Source organism: Dermacentor andersoni, chromosome 10 (assembly GCF_023375885.2).
Source record: "Dermacentor andersoni chromosome 10, qqDerAnde1_hic_scaffold, whole genome shotgun sequence".
Lineage (NCBI taxonomy): Eukaryota > Metazoa > Arthropoda > Arachnida > Ixodida > Ixodidae > Dermacentor > Dermacentor andersoni.
Window position 1 is genome coordinate 29,946,185 of NC_092823.1, and position 14,458 is coordinate 29,960,642.

Sequence of the window (14,458 nt, forward strand, 5' to 3'; positions counted from 1 at the left end):
CCGCCCCTGCTACGCTTCCCTTCCCTTGGAATCCAGTCCGTAACCCTTAATGACCATCGGTTATCTTCCCTCGTCATTACATGTCCTGCCCATGCCCATTTCTTTTTCTTGATTTAAACTAAGATGTCACTACATCGCGTTTGTTCCCTCACCCAATCTGCTCTTTTCTTATCCCTTAACGTTACACCTATCATTCTTCTTTCCATAGCTCGTTGCGTCGTCCTCAATTTAAGTAGAACCCTTTTCGTAAGCCTCCGAGTTTCTGCCCCGTACGTGAGTGCTGGTAAGACACAGCTGTTATACACTTTTCTCTTGAGGGTTAATGGCAAACTGCTCTTCATGATCTGAGAATTCCTGCCAAACGCACCCCAGCCCATACTTACTCTTCTGATTATTTCAGTCTCATGATCTGGATCCGCATTCACTACCTGTCCTAAGTAGATGTATTCCCTTACCACTTTCAGTGCCTCGTTACCTATCGTAAACTGCTGTTCTCTTCCTAGACTGTTAAACATTCTTTTAGTTTTCTGCAGATTAATTTTTAGACCCACCCTTCGGCTTTGCCTATCCAGGTCAGTGAGCATGCATTGCAGTTGGTCCCCTGCGTTACTAAGCAAGGCAATATCATCAGCGAATCTCAAGTTACTAAGGTATTCTCCATTAACTCGTATCCCCAATTCTTCTCAATCCAGGTCTCTGAATACCTCCTGTAAACAAGCTGTGAATAACATTGGAGAGATCGCATCTCCCTGTCTGACGCCTTTCTTTATTGGGATTTTGTTGCTTTCTTTACGGAGGATTACGGTGGCTGTGGAGCCGCTATAGATATATTTCAGTATTTTTCCATACGGCTCGTTACACCCCGATTCCGCAGTGCCTCCATGACTGCTGAGGTTTCGACTGAATCAAACGATTTCTCGTACTCAATGAAAGCTATATATAAGGGTTGATTTAATTCCGCACGTTTCTCTATCACCTGATTGGTAGTGTGAATATGGTCTATTGTTGAGCAGCTTTTGCGGAATCCTGCCTGGTCCTTTGGTGGATGCAAATCTAAGGTGTTCCTGATTCTATTTTTAATTACCTTAGTAAATACTTTGTAGGCAACGGACAGTAAGTTTATTGGTCTATAATTTTTCAAGTCCTTGGCGTCCCCTTTCTTATGGATTAGGATGATGTTAGCGTTCTTCCAAGATTCCGGTACGCTCGAAGTCATGAGGCATTGCGTATACAGGGTGGCCAGTTTTTCGAGAACAATCTGCCCACCATCCTTCAACAAATCTGCTGTTACCTGATCCTCCCCAGCTGTCTTCCCCCTTTGCATAGCTCCCAAGGCTTTCTTTACTTCTTCCGGCGTTACTTGTGGGATTTCAAATTCCTCTAGACTATTCTCTCTTCCTCTATCGCTGTGGGTGTCACTGGTACTGTGTAAATCTCTATAGAACACCTCAGCCACTTGAACTATCTCATCCATATTAGTAATGATATTGCCGGCTTTGTCTCTTAGCACATACATCTGATTCTTACCTATTGCTAGTTTCTTCTTCACGGCTTTTAGGCCTCCACCGTTCCTGAGAGCATGTTCAATTCTATCCATATTATACTTCCTTATATCAGGTGTCTCACGCTGGTTGAATAACTTAGAAAGTTCTGCCAGTTATATTCTAGCTGTAGGGTTAGAGGCTTTCACACGTTGGCGTTTCTTGAGCAAATCTTTCGTCTCCTGCGATAGCTTACTGGCATCTTGTCTAACGGAGTTACCACCGACTTCTATTGCACACTCATTAATTATGCCCATAAGATTGTCGTTCATATCTTCAGCACGAAGGTCCTCTTCCTGAGTTAAGGCCGAATACTTGTTCTGTAGCTTGATCTGGAATTCCTCTATTTTTCCTCTTACCGCTAACTCATTAATCGGCTTCTTATGTACCAGTTTCTTCCGTTCCCTCCTCAAGTCTAGGCTAATTCGAGTTCTTACCATCCTATGGTCACTGCAGCGCACCTTGCCGAGCACGTCCACATCTTGTATGATGCCAGGGTCAGCACAGAGTATGAAGTCTATTTAATTTCTAGTCTCGCCATTCGGGCACCTCCACGTCCACTTTCTGCTATCCCGCTTGCCGAAGAAGGTATTCATTATCCGCATATTATTCTGTTCTGCAAACTCTACTAATAACTCTCCCCTGAGTGCCCCTTCTGATAACGGCACGAGCGTTGTCAGAAGGGGTACTGCAAAGGGTGTAAACTGTTCTATGCTTATAACGCGCGTGCCGTTCGTTACTGGAAAGTACCGGGCTCGCAGCGTTAAAGAAAGAAACGCATCAAGGCAGATAACGATTATTGTTGTGTGGCAGAAGGGGCAAGCCAAAAGGTGTAACTTTGCCTAAGAGTGTATTCCTTCTCGTTGACAAAGATTACGCTGTTGAAGACTGGTGATCCTTCGTTTCACGTGGAGCAAGGTACTTTCGAGTCATTAGTGCGGTGTCCTTCAGCTGTCTAGCCCATAGGGTGGTGCGAGCGGCATGCGGTGAAGCTAATTTACTGCAATGAGTGCTCGTCCAAGAATCTGTAAGACAATACTATGCCTTTGCACAGCCTCTCCACGCGTAAAAAAAAATTCAAGTGGTCGATTGGTTCCGGGGCCACTACGGCTCAAAGATTCCTCTTGTGAAAATGAAGCTAAATGCCAACCAAAAACGCAATTTGTAGTGAAAGCCACTTTATTATCCGAATACGCTATTCGTTTCAGAGGGGCGCTTGTGCTCGTAATGTACATAGGAGCTTAATATTTTACTGTTGACTTTGACTTCAAGCCTTTATGGATAACTGTACACTTCGAAATCGATGAATGAGCATTCCGACAAGGTTCTTAACATGTCGGCATGCAATGACTCCAGTTGATATAGTTGAACCAAATATTGTTATTACACCTAATTTTTCGTCGTGGTGAAGTCAGTTAAAGCATTGCTAATATCATTTTGTAGTGACAATATTTCTTCACGTGAGGCTTCAGAATGTGTTCCAACAAAATAACTGCTTATATGCTACAAAGAGAAAGTATTTGTCCACGATGAGTGGCCTCGAACGAGATCTGCGACCGTTGTGGGCCACTTCATCATTCATAATTTGTTTTCATCATTCCCGAGTTCATTGCTTGTCTGAGTCATTTATTTTTAGTGTGACGACGCACAACCGCCGCCTTTCCGCGGGCGAGGCAGTCGGCGTGCCGCGTTCAAACCCTCCGAGGAGGCGGCCGCAGCTTAGTGCCCTCCCAAGGGTCCCACCCCGGAGGGGTGGAACCCGCCCTCGTCTTCTGGCGGAAACTTTTTTCGTGACAGTCCCGCGGCCGGGCGACGTTGAGACGGGAACCGCGGACCGTTCGTCAGCCAAGTGGCGCACGGATACCAGACATCTTCACTGCTTAGCATGGTAAGCAGCAGATAGTGCGTTTCACTCAACATTGCATTGCTATAAACATAAAGGCCAATGTAAAGGACTGATTCGTCGAAGAATGCGGCATGCTAGAAAAAAAGACAGTTTTAATTGATCGATTCATTTGCAGCAGTTCCAAAAGGTAACGACGCCAAACCAAGTTTATAGGGGCGTCGTGCCGCAGTAGTATACTGAAGAAATGAGATCCCGTTCAAGTGGAGCAAATCTCTGCTTAAGGAAGTTGGGTGGCTTTTATGTCTACGGGCCGCATCAGGTTTCCACAGTAGGTATGCGTTAACCTGGTTTTATTATGTTATCTTTCTTTGACAAGAGGCTGTGAAGGCAGTCCTCGCAGCTGTCGTATGCCATTTAGAGACCGTATATTACGTCTTGCGAATGTCTTTACCTGGAGCAATTAAATGCGCGTCATGCTCACGTGAACAGTGAACATCACCAACATCGCATGCATGATGCCACCGCGCAACGCGCTTGCGTCCGTCACCTCATATTATAGCACAGGATCCTGTATATTGTCTGTAAGTCTTGAAATCAACTTCGGGCAAGTTGTATGCAGTTAAAATTTGCAAGAAAGAAACGTGCGAATTTTTTTTTTTGGCATTACAGCAAAATATATTCCGTACATCTGACAGAATTATAGAACAATTGAATGAAATGATCACTCCGAATTCTGTGCTCTTCACTGCTACGCAGACAACCGCTTTTGTCATGCAGCAGGTAACAGCATACTGATTCATATTATTTGTAATTACAACAATTACGAATCTAGAGAAATTCCTGGGGAATCACAGGCGGTTCAAATTAAATTGGAGACTCTCACCTACGGCGTGCCACATACTCAAACAGTGATTTGTTCACGTTAAACGCCAGAATTAAATTTTTACCTCAGATGAGAATATAGGGTACTTGTACTGGCTTGGAAACATCTACTTTTTCCCCAGTGGCCACTACTTCATTCTGCTACCTGACAAGAGAAATTCTCGTCGAACTCTTGACTATTTTGAACTCAAGAGCAGAGATTAGGAAGCCAGAGGTCATTTAGAGTGTTGGTTTCTCTAAATACTCGTTTCCTTGGCCCATGTAAAGTGTGGCTGGCTACCTTCTGCGGAAATCATGGACTACCCAATCTGTGTTATGTCTTTTTATTGTTACCGTCAGGAATCGGCAATCTGTGATATGTGGATGCTATTTTCTTATTATAGAATAAATGGCTTACGAGAAGTGGAGTGCCTGAACTTACTATGTCAAGGGGTACGTCTGAAGCATTGCCAATATGCACAAGTGAAAGAAATATACAAAAGTGTAACGATTGGTGGAGAATGAGTCCTTGCGGCATTTTCCTTTTTTATCACAAATGTGAAATGACGACTTCACTGCAAGATTCCGTGCTGTGTTCATTGAGTCTATATATTAGCTCCCTTGTTCACTTTTGTTGCTGTTTAATTGTTGTTTTGAAATGATTCTACAACACACACTTTTATTGCCCCTTTGTGTTATGCCCTCCGGGCCCTCAAAGGGACACTTCGGCGTTTATCTTTTACATATTAGGTGATACGATATATGATGGCGAAATTGATATAGCCATTTTCTAATGGCATTAACAGTCCTGTCACTGGTATGGTGGTTCATTTGGTTAGATACCAATAAAATATTTTGAATAAGGATTAAACCAGTTACCGAATCGGGTAGGTGCTTCGTATGACGTCACAATGAGCCGATGACGTCAGATCCTCCACAACGATAATGTAAAGAAGTAGCACACGTGGTGCTACCGCCAGAAAAGCGAACCTGACCATGTCTTCTGACGACACGGGGACATTTTTGAGCTTTTTCAAACAAGACAACGGCGATTTCAACGAGGCTTTCAGCTACGATATTGCCGCAGAGAGCTCTCCACATGCCAGATACGAGCACTTTTGTGAGGTACCCTTCCAAGCGCATCGTCGCTAAAGCCCCTAGGGATTACTCATCGCATCGCTGTTAGAAGAATGCCAGCAATGCCTCGCGCATGGCGATACAGCGCGTGTCCCCCGTGCACGTGCAGACGGCAGGGCCCGAATCCCCCGTCCAATGAGAAGCCACGGCGTGGCTTCTGGCCTTCGGGGCGCGTGAAAAATTTGTTCGGCGTGGAATAGGCTCCCGCTAAATCTTCTTTTAAATTGTGTGAATGCTTAGTATTGAGTGTCTGGGCACAAGTTTGCCCACAATAAAGCAGTTTGTTTAGTGTTCTTCATTGAAGAGAGCTACATTTCTGTCGGAGGTGCGGGGTATGATTGCAAGTCCCTAGTTCGTAAGAGAACAGAGCCCCGACTCCCAGCGATTGGAACCCAGGGAACTGACTCCAGTACACCAGCGCACAAGCCGCCGCATCCGAGGAGACCCGCCCGAGTTCGGACTACTTCCTGTTGCTGCAGTAGTGCAGGCAACAGCTACCAGCGACGGTGCAATCTTGACCAGCCCAGTGACATCGTGCCAGCTCATCTTGTACCCACCACGCTCGCCCGAGTCCTTCCACGGCGATACGTTCGAAGATGTGGAAGACTGGATAGAGCACTTCGAGCGAGTGGCAGATTTCAACGGCTGAGACGAGGCACGGACGCTTCGCAACGTGTACTTCGCGTTAGAAGAGTCAGCGAGCTCATGGTACGTCAATCATGAAGCGGCGATATCTTCATGGGAAGAACATCAGCGACATTTGCTTGCCACGTATGCCAGCACCGATAGGCGAGAGATGACAGAGCACGCTCTATAAGCCAAAAACCAGCGCGCTAACGAGAGTGTCGGCATGTATATCGGGGACATGTCCCGTCTCTTCAAGCGCGCTGATCCAAACATGACTGAAGAAAAGAAATTACGCCATCTGATGCGTGGCGTACAGAAGGAGCTGTTCGCAGGACTCGTCCGCAATCCACCGCGCAGTTTTCGCACCGAAGCGACGACCATAGAGAAGGCGCTGCAGCAGCATGCCCACCACTACAATCGTGATGTCACCAGCGCACCCGCCGATCTACTGTCAGCAGGCCCAGGCAGTAAGGCAGTAACACCGAAGCACTAAGACATCTCGTGCGATCAATCATAAAGGATGAGCTTCGAAAGCTGCAGCTACCGGAAGCCACGCCGACAGTTTCAACTCTCGCCCCCGTCATTCGAGATGAAGTTCGCCACGTCATTCTGCAGCCAGGACGTGACGAACCGCCTGTGCATCATGAGCAACCACCACCGGTACGTCGCGTGCCGACGTACGCTGATGTGTTATGCCAACCGACCGGGCATAGTGCTCTATTCGCGACCCCTAGCAGCCGCCAGCCGACTCTGCGCAGTGGACCCCTTCTAAGAGAGCGGAGGCCACGAAAAAGCGACGTGTGGCGGGCACCCGACCGGACGCCACTCTGTTTCCACTGCGGATAAGCAGGACACATTTACAGAATGTGCCCATATCGCAGAGCAGGTATTCGCGGCTTTACGATAGATGCACCTTGTCCCCATAATGGTGAAAGTCCCATCGAAATTCAGGACTACTTGACTAGACAACAGTACCCGCCTGCTAGATACCAACACCAGTCACGATCATCCGCGTCTACACGCTACCGATCACCGAGTCCCCGGCCATCCTCGGTTTCACCAAGGTGTCGTTCACTGAGCTCACGTCAGGAAAACTGGTGCGAGCGACCTGTGTAGGTGAGGCCGCTGACCCTCGAAAAAGCCAAGCTCCTCCGTCAAGTTTATCGAGCAGCCGCGAAGACCAGAAGCGGATGAATAACACAACTGAACAGAGAATTACAATAGATGCGCATTACAATAGACGGTCATGAATTCAGCGCTTTAGTTGCTGATTATTCCGTCGTAAGATACGTACTCACCAAGGAACTGAAAAAAAGTATTGATGCCGTGGAGTTGACCCCAGATACTTACGGCTGGTGGGCACCCAAATTCGCCCCTGTGTAGGTGTACAGCGAGAATCGGAATTTGAGATTTTTCTTACGTCGCTGATTTTGTCGTACTACCAGGATGTTCGAACGATGTAATACTCGGAATTGACTTTCTTCTAACAAATGGTGCCATGATCAGCCTGCAGACTTCTAGTGTGTCATTTTTTGCGAAGCAGGCTATAGACATGCAAGAGTCGCAGGAGCTAGAACAAGTTCCCTTGCGGGTCACCGACGATGACATAACCGTGCCACCACGATGCAGCATGCTCGTTCGCTTAAGAAACGAAGCATTCGACGACTCGGAAGCTATAGAGGACGCGCACGTGGAGCTGCGCTTGAAAAAAGGTATTTTCGTCGCGCAAGGAATTGTTCAACTACGCGATGGATGGGCTGATGTATTGCTGATGAACATCGGAAGTGAATTTCAGCACGTCGCAAAGAACACAGCCATCGCCTTCCTCCACAGCGCTACTGCAGTCACAGATGTGTGTAGCTTAGCGTCAAGGCCGCCTGCTGTCCAAACTACGCATGACGCCGTAACATCAGTTGCGATCAACCAAAGTCTGTCGCCATCCCAGAAAGAAATGATGGAGGACCTCATAAATTAATTCGCAGAACGTTTCTCCACCTCGTCAAAGGTACGGCGCACACCGATTGGCGCGCACCGTGTAATAACAGACGCAGCAACCAGGCCAGTATAACATCAGTACAGAGTGTCACCGGTTGACCGAGAGGTCATAAAGAGTCAGATGCAAGAGATGCTTGAGGACAATGTCATTCAACCATCAAACAGTCCTTGGGCGTCGCCCGTAGTCCTTGTGAGAAAAAAGGACAATACATTCAGATTCTGTGTTGACTGCCGGAAATTGAACAGTGTGGCCAAGTGTGGTGTATACCCCCTTCCCCGCATTGATGACACGTTGGATCGCCTACGACATGCCAAATTTTTCTCTTTACTAGATCTCAAGAGCAAGCATTGGCAAATTGAAGTAGATGAAAGAGACCGTGAAAAAACTGCTTTCGTAACCCCAGACGGCCTGCATGAGTTCAAAGCGCTTCCATTCAGCATCTGCTGTGCGCCGGCGACCTTCCAGCGCGTGATAGACAGTGTCCTCTAGGGTCGCATATGGCAGTCATGCTTAGTTTACCTAGGCGACGTAGTGGTATATTCCGCAACATTCGACCAGCATGTCGAAAGGCTGCGTTTAGTGCTCCAAGCCAACCGCTCCGCAGGCCTAATCATTAAACCGGCCAGTTCGTATTCCAAGAGGTTCGTTTCTTGGATGAGGTGATTAGCGCGCAAGGTATTGGTCCGGATCCCGACAAGACTGCTTTCGTCGCGCGACTCCCAAAGCCAACAAACAAGAAGACAATACGGCGATTTTTGGGACTGTGCGCTTATTACAGGCAATTTGTAGAAAACTTCTAAAAAATTGCCGAACCTCTAACGAAACTTATTAAGCAAGATGTACCCTTCATGTGGAATGCTGAACAAGAGGCTGCATTCAATGAATTAAAGGAACGATTGCAAGCCCATCTGATCCACGCCCACTTCGACGACACTGCGGACACAGAAGTCCACACAGATGCAAGCAATCTCGGTCTCGGCGCGGTTTTAGTTCAGTGGCGAAATGGGGAAGAGAAAGTCATAGTGTATGCTAGCCGCACTCTATGGAAAGCTGAAACAAATTACTCTGCGATAGAAAAGGAGTGCTTGGCTGTCATATGGGTCATCAGCAAGTTCCGACCATATCTCTATGGCCGGCCGTTCCGTGCAGTCAGCTATCACCATTCTCTTTGCTGGCTGGCAAACATAAAGGACCCATCTGGACGACTAGCGAGGTGGAGCCTCAGACTCCAACAATACGACATTACTGTTGTATACAGGTCTGGAAGAAAACGTAACAATGCTGACTGGTTGTCCCGCTCACCAGTGGAGTCTACTCCTTCAGAAGATTTCCGGTTTCTTACAGCGATGACAGCTTAGGAAATCCCCGAGCGTCAAGGGGCAGACACAGAATTGCTCCTACTCATCAAGCACCTCGAAGGATACGACGTCCAAGTCCCACGTATGTTTACGAGAGGTTTATCGTCATTTTGCCTCCGAGATAATGCGCTCTACAAGAGAGACTTTGAACGCAACCAGGAAAAATTCTTGCTTGTCGTACCGTCAGCCATTCAACCGGAAATTTTGGAAGCTTGCCATGATGAACCATCGTAGGGTCACTTAGGTGTCAGCCGGACGATCGCCATAATTCGTCTGAGATACTTCTGACCTAAATTATTAGCGTCCGTGCAGCATTACGTGAAGACATGTCGCAAATGTCAAAGGCGCGGAACAGCACCCGTGAAACCGGCCGGCCTTCTCCAACCCATAGACTCAACGAAGACTCCATTTCAACAAGTTCGAAGGGATCTTCTTGGCCCGTTCCAAACATTCTCGTCTGGGAAGAGATGGATCGTAGTAGCGACGGATTATTTAACACGATATGCTGAAACTGGCTGCCTTGAGCGAGGAACGACAGTTTAAGCTGCAAACTTCTTCCTTTGTAATATAGTACTCCGACATGGTGCACCAATGGTCGTGATTACCGATCGAGGAGCAGCCTTCACAGCTGATCTCATGTAGCAGTGTTTGATGAAGATGACTCAAACCAGTCACAGAAAAAGCATCGCATACCATCGCCAAACAAACTGCCTGACAGAACGTCTAAACCGAACGCTGGCCGATCTGCCGTCCATGTATGTCGACATCGGACATAAGACATGGGACGCAATCTTGCCTTACGCCACTTTCGGCTATAACACGGCTGTAGAGGAGACAACTCAGGTTACTTAATTTCATCTCGTCTATGGCCGCACAGTAACAACCACACTGGATGCTATGTTGCCAGTATATGGTGACAACAACCCGTACGACGTCGATGACTTTCTACAGCCAGCTGAAGAATCCCGGCAGTTGGCACGGTTCCGTATACGCCAGCAACAACGTAGGGACGCAAGCTACTACAACCTGCGCCGCACAGAAGTTCAGTACCACCCAGGCGCCAAAATGTGGGTATGGAGAAGAGTGCTTCGTCGCGGACTATGTGAAAAACTCTTTCGCCGATACTTTGGACCTTACGAAGTTATTCGCCGAGTAGGTGACCTGAATTACAAAGTCATCCCTCATGAACAAAAGCGATCAAAGCGGCACAGCCATTCGGAGATCGTGCACGTAGTTCCCATGAAGCCTTACTACGACAGGCAATGAAAACACATCTATAGACCAATTTGTTTGATACGCATCGGGGCTACGCGTTTTCGGAGGGGGATTAATGCCGCGAAGAGCTCTCCACATGCCACTTACGAGCACTCTCGTGAAGTACCCTTCCAAGCGCCTCATCGCTAAAGCCCCTAGGCATTACTCATCGCGTTGCCGTTAGAAGAACGCCAGCAACGCCTCGCGCATGGCGATACAGCGTGTGTCTCCCGTGCACACGCATACGGCAGCGCCCGAGTCGCCCAATGAGAAGCCACGGCGTGGCTCCTGGCCTTCGGGGCGCGTTAAAAGTGTGTTCGGCGTGAAGGCACTGTTGACTGTGAAATAGGCTCCCGTTAACTCTTCTTTTAAATTGTGTGAATTCTGAGTATTGAGAGTCCGGGCACAAGTTCGCCCACAATAAACCAGTTTGTTTAGTGTGCTTCATTGAAGAGTGCTACATTATGAGTGCTGAAGGATGGCCTTTTGCATTGTACCCGCCGCTGCCACACGAGGCAACTGACGTGCACTAGCTGAACGCATTGTATTGTGGATTGTTTTAGGCTTGTAGCGCAGCTCAGGAAGAGCAAAAAAGGAAGGAGGTAGGGGTAATCAAAGGGAACGGTAAACAGTGTGAGCGCTTCCGTTCCCTTTGATTACCGCTACCTCCTTCCTTTTTGCTCTTCCTGAGCTGCGCTACAAGCCTAAAACAGTCATGACATACCAACTCGCCCAAACTGCCACGCTTTTGTATTCTGGAAAGACGAAGAGAACCAACGGTTATTACGTCTTTGAAAACGGCGACAGTCGGCCATTGTCTCGTATAAAAAGAAGTTAGCTTCACCGTTCGTGGGCAAAGTGCCGGTGTAGTCTCAGCCATCACAAACACTGGGTGACCAGTAAATAGTCATACATCCATAGGCATGAGTCGGAACACGCAACTAATTTTTAACATTCATATTCAGGAAAAATAAATCACTTGATATCATATCGTTTGGCACAGATAATCAGAGTGCAAAAGAAAACGTATATTCAACATTTTATAAACCTCAGGGGATATCGAATGATCGGCACAGTTGCCCTTAAGGATCATTAACTGAAATAAAATATATTGCCTGCATTAAGCCTTTTGGCTGCAGTGAGAGGATACGTTTACCTCTGCGAAGTAGGTACGCTCAGCTCGCGTTATTAGAAGCAAATCTGGAGAAGTAATTTGTTACGCATTTAGCAGGCATTCAAAAATACCCAACGACGGATTAGAAATATCGCAAAAATGAAAGTTGTATATCCTAAAAGTAGTTATTTAGAGCGCGATGAGCACGAAGAAATGAAAACAGTCATGTTGGAAGCAACATAAGGAGGCCGCCTTTCTCAGCAGATCTATTGTGGTTATCTGAAATTCTAGTTGAGTTCCAGACACATATGTGCGAAAGGGTAGGTCACCCGCCACGGTGGCTTAGCGGCTGTAAATGTTGCGCTGCTAAGCACGAAGTGGCAAGATCAAATCCCAGCCCCGGCGGCCTCAAGACGATAGGGGCAAAATGCAAAAACGCCGGCGTCCCATGCATTCGCGGCACGTTAAAGATCCCCTAGTGGTCAAAATTAAACTAGAGTCCGCCTCTACGGCATGCTTCATAAGGAATTCGCGGTTTTGGCACGTAAAAGCCCAAAATTCAATTCAATTCAAATGGGCAGGTCATGTGTAATGGTAAAAATAGTTGTATACAGTAATGAATAACCACGAGAGAGAGACCAAAGGGAAGGAAAGACAGGGAGGTTAGCTAGTGTAAGTACCGGATGGCTACCTTGTGCTGGGGAAAGGAATAAAGGGAATGAAAGGAGAAAGAAGAACTAGAAAAATTCACACAGTAATGTGAACAACCAGAAAAAAAAATAAAAGCAGTATATTGTGGCTGAGCATGTGTTGGTGTTGATGAAAATTTGATGGCATTGAGTGGACTCAGTTGGTGGAAAACAAATGCAAATAGAGCTTTTCGTTGCGTTGCCATATCGTGTGTATATATACTAGAGGCGGCATGGCAGAAAATGAAAGACAGTAAGAAGGGGTATTCTAACAGCAAGTCGTTGTACTAAGAACATGGTCACTTGAAAAGAAAATGAACATTACGATTTCTATCAATTGAGATACATGATTTGACTAGGGATCAGCGCGATATAGGGGGCAATAACGCACACACTACCCCGTTTTCTGATGAAATCAGCTTCTATAATTTCCCCGCTGAGCTGTGAGCTGTCCGCTGAAACTTTCGTATCTTCAAAGAGGGGCACGCAGCCGCAGTCCCGGCAATGGATGCGCAAGTGGCCTTGGACAGTGTTATGGACGTTGTTATAGTGCTCTCTTCTACAGTGCATAGCTTTTTTAGGGACTTTGCATTGTGTTGAACATGAAGAATAATCCTAATAACAGTTGATATTTGCTACCGCTGCTTCCAGATTCCCGTTTTATAAAATCCAGCAACTATTCCTGCGGGAACACTTTTTAAATGACAGCTTTGTTTGACTATTTGCCCACACTGTTGTGAATGTTTCTGGCATGGCCAACTTGGGGTTACACGAGGTGTCGCTTGGTATGTGCCCGACATGTATGTATGTATGTATGTATGTATGTATGTATGTATGTATGTATGTATGTATGTATGTATGTATGTATGTATGTATGTATGTATGTATGTATGCATCAAAGAAATAAACAAAAATGTCCGATGGTCAGCATCGAACACTGGCCCCCAGCGAAGACGCCAGGTAATCTTGGACAATGGCGCATGCCGGAAAGAATCAAACACCATTAAGAATTTCAGACGTGCAATTCAGCGGTTCAGACCCATATCGCGTTATGTTCGTCGCATACCAACAATTATGAAAAGTGACCTAGCGTCTCTTCTAGATGACAATGAAGAAAAAACATTACGGTATGCGCTCACGCCTGAAACGCGCAGCGCGCTTCTCATCGTGCTATGGCGTTGGGGCATTTCTACAAGGTCAAGCGCGTCGTTTGTTGTAATTCAACGTGTTTTAATGCTGAGTAAAGCTACCGCCTTATCTGCAGGGTCTACCACGGTGGCTCCAGGGACGCGTTCATTACTGAAATCTGCACCGCATCTTTTATCAAACCAAAGATATCAACGAGTGGTTAGTTTTACAAGGAATTTTAATCCGAAGCGCTCTTCCCCGACTGAAGCCACTTCTATCTGGCCGTTTTCATGACCCTATAGCGATGATAGCACAGTCTAGAAAAACAGCCAGTAATACGAAACAGCGGTTTGGATAGTCAGCATACATGATGTCATCCCGCATTATATTAGGAGCTTCATGCCTCAAAACAAAAGTCTTTATAATTGCATAATTAGGCATGACATCCTTGACGCTCTCCAGAAAGTGATTTACGACAAATTCAGGCACCGCATGCTATAGATTTGAGGTCGCACTTGGAATACTGCGAGGGTGCGCTTGAGCGTGCTTCCACTCTGTTTGGACGGCTTTCAAGACGTTCTATATACCAACATAATGCTACCGAGCTTGTGCCATGGCATATGTGCCCATCTATGTATACGTTACGAAAAGTCAAGGCGTCAAGCCGAACACTGGTTTCACTCGTGTATCACGCGTTCTTCTTCAATCAAGGCTATCCTGCGGAATGACCGTGAACCGTTCCACGTTTACCCTTCCTCCGGGCGAAAAACATGATCGGCTAGGACAATAATACCTGCGCAACTTGCTGACACGCACAATGTAGATAGCCGTGACCAGCGGTATCATGCATCTCCCGATGTCCTAATTCACTGCAGACACTCTGCGCAGTACTTCGAACGGTCCTTGC

At 46.8% G+C, this 14,458-nt stretch overlaps 1 protein-coding gene across 2 annotated transcripts in view; it reads left to right on the forward strand.

Annotated features, from left to right (window-relative positions):
- The first annotated feature begins 2,179 nt into the window (after nt 1–2,179).
- nau (myogenic-determination protein nautilus) overlaps nt 2,180–14,458 on the forward strand; it is a 114,213-nt gene continuing 101,934 nt past the window's right edge. The window contains exon 1 of one of the 2 annotated variants that reach the window (XM_055065209.2): nt 2,180–3,429. In XM_055065209.2, coding sequence (XP_054921184.1) covers nt 3,427–3,429 — 3 coding nt within the window. In that variant the 5' untranslated portion in view covers nt 2,180–3,426. The remainder of the gene's footprint in view (nt 3,430–14,458) is intronic. The other variant, XM_050168742.3, reaches the window with a different exon arrangement.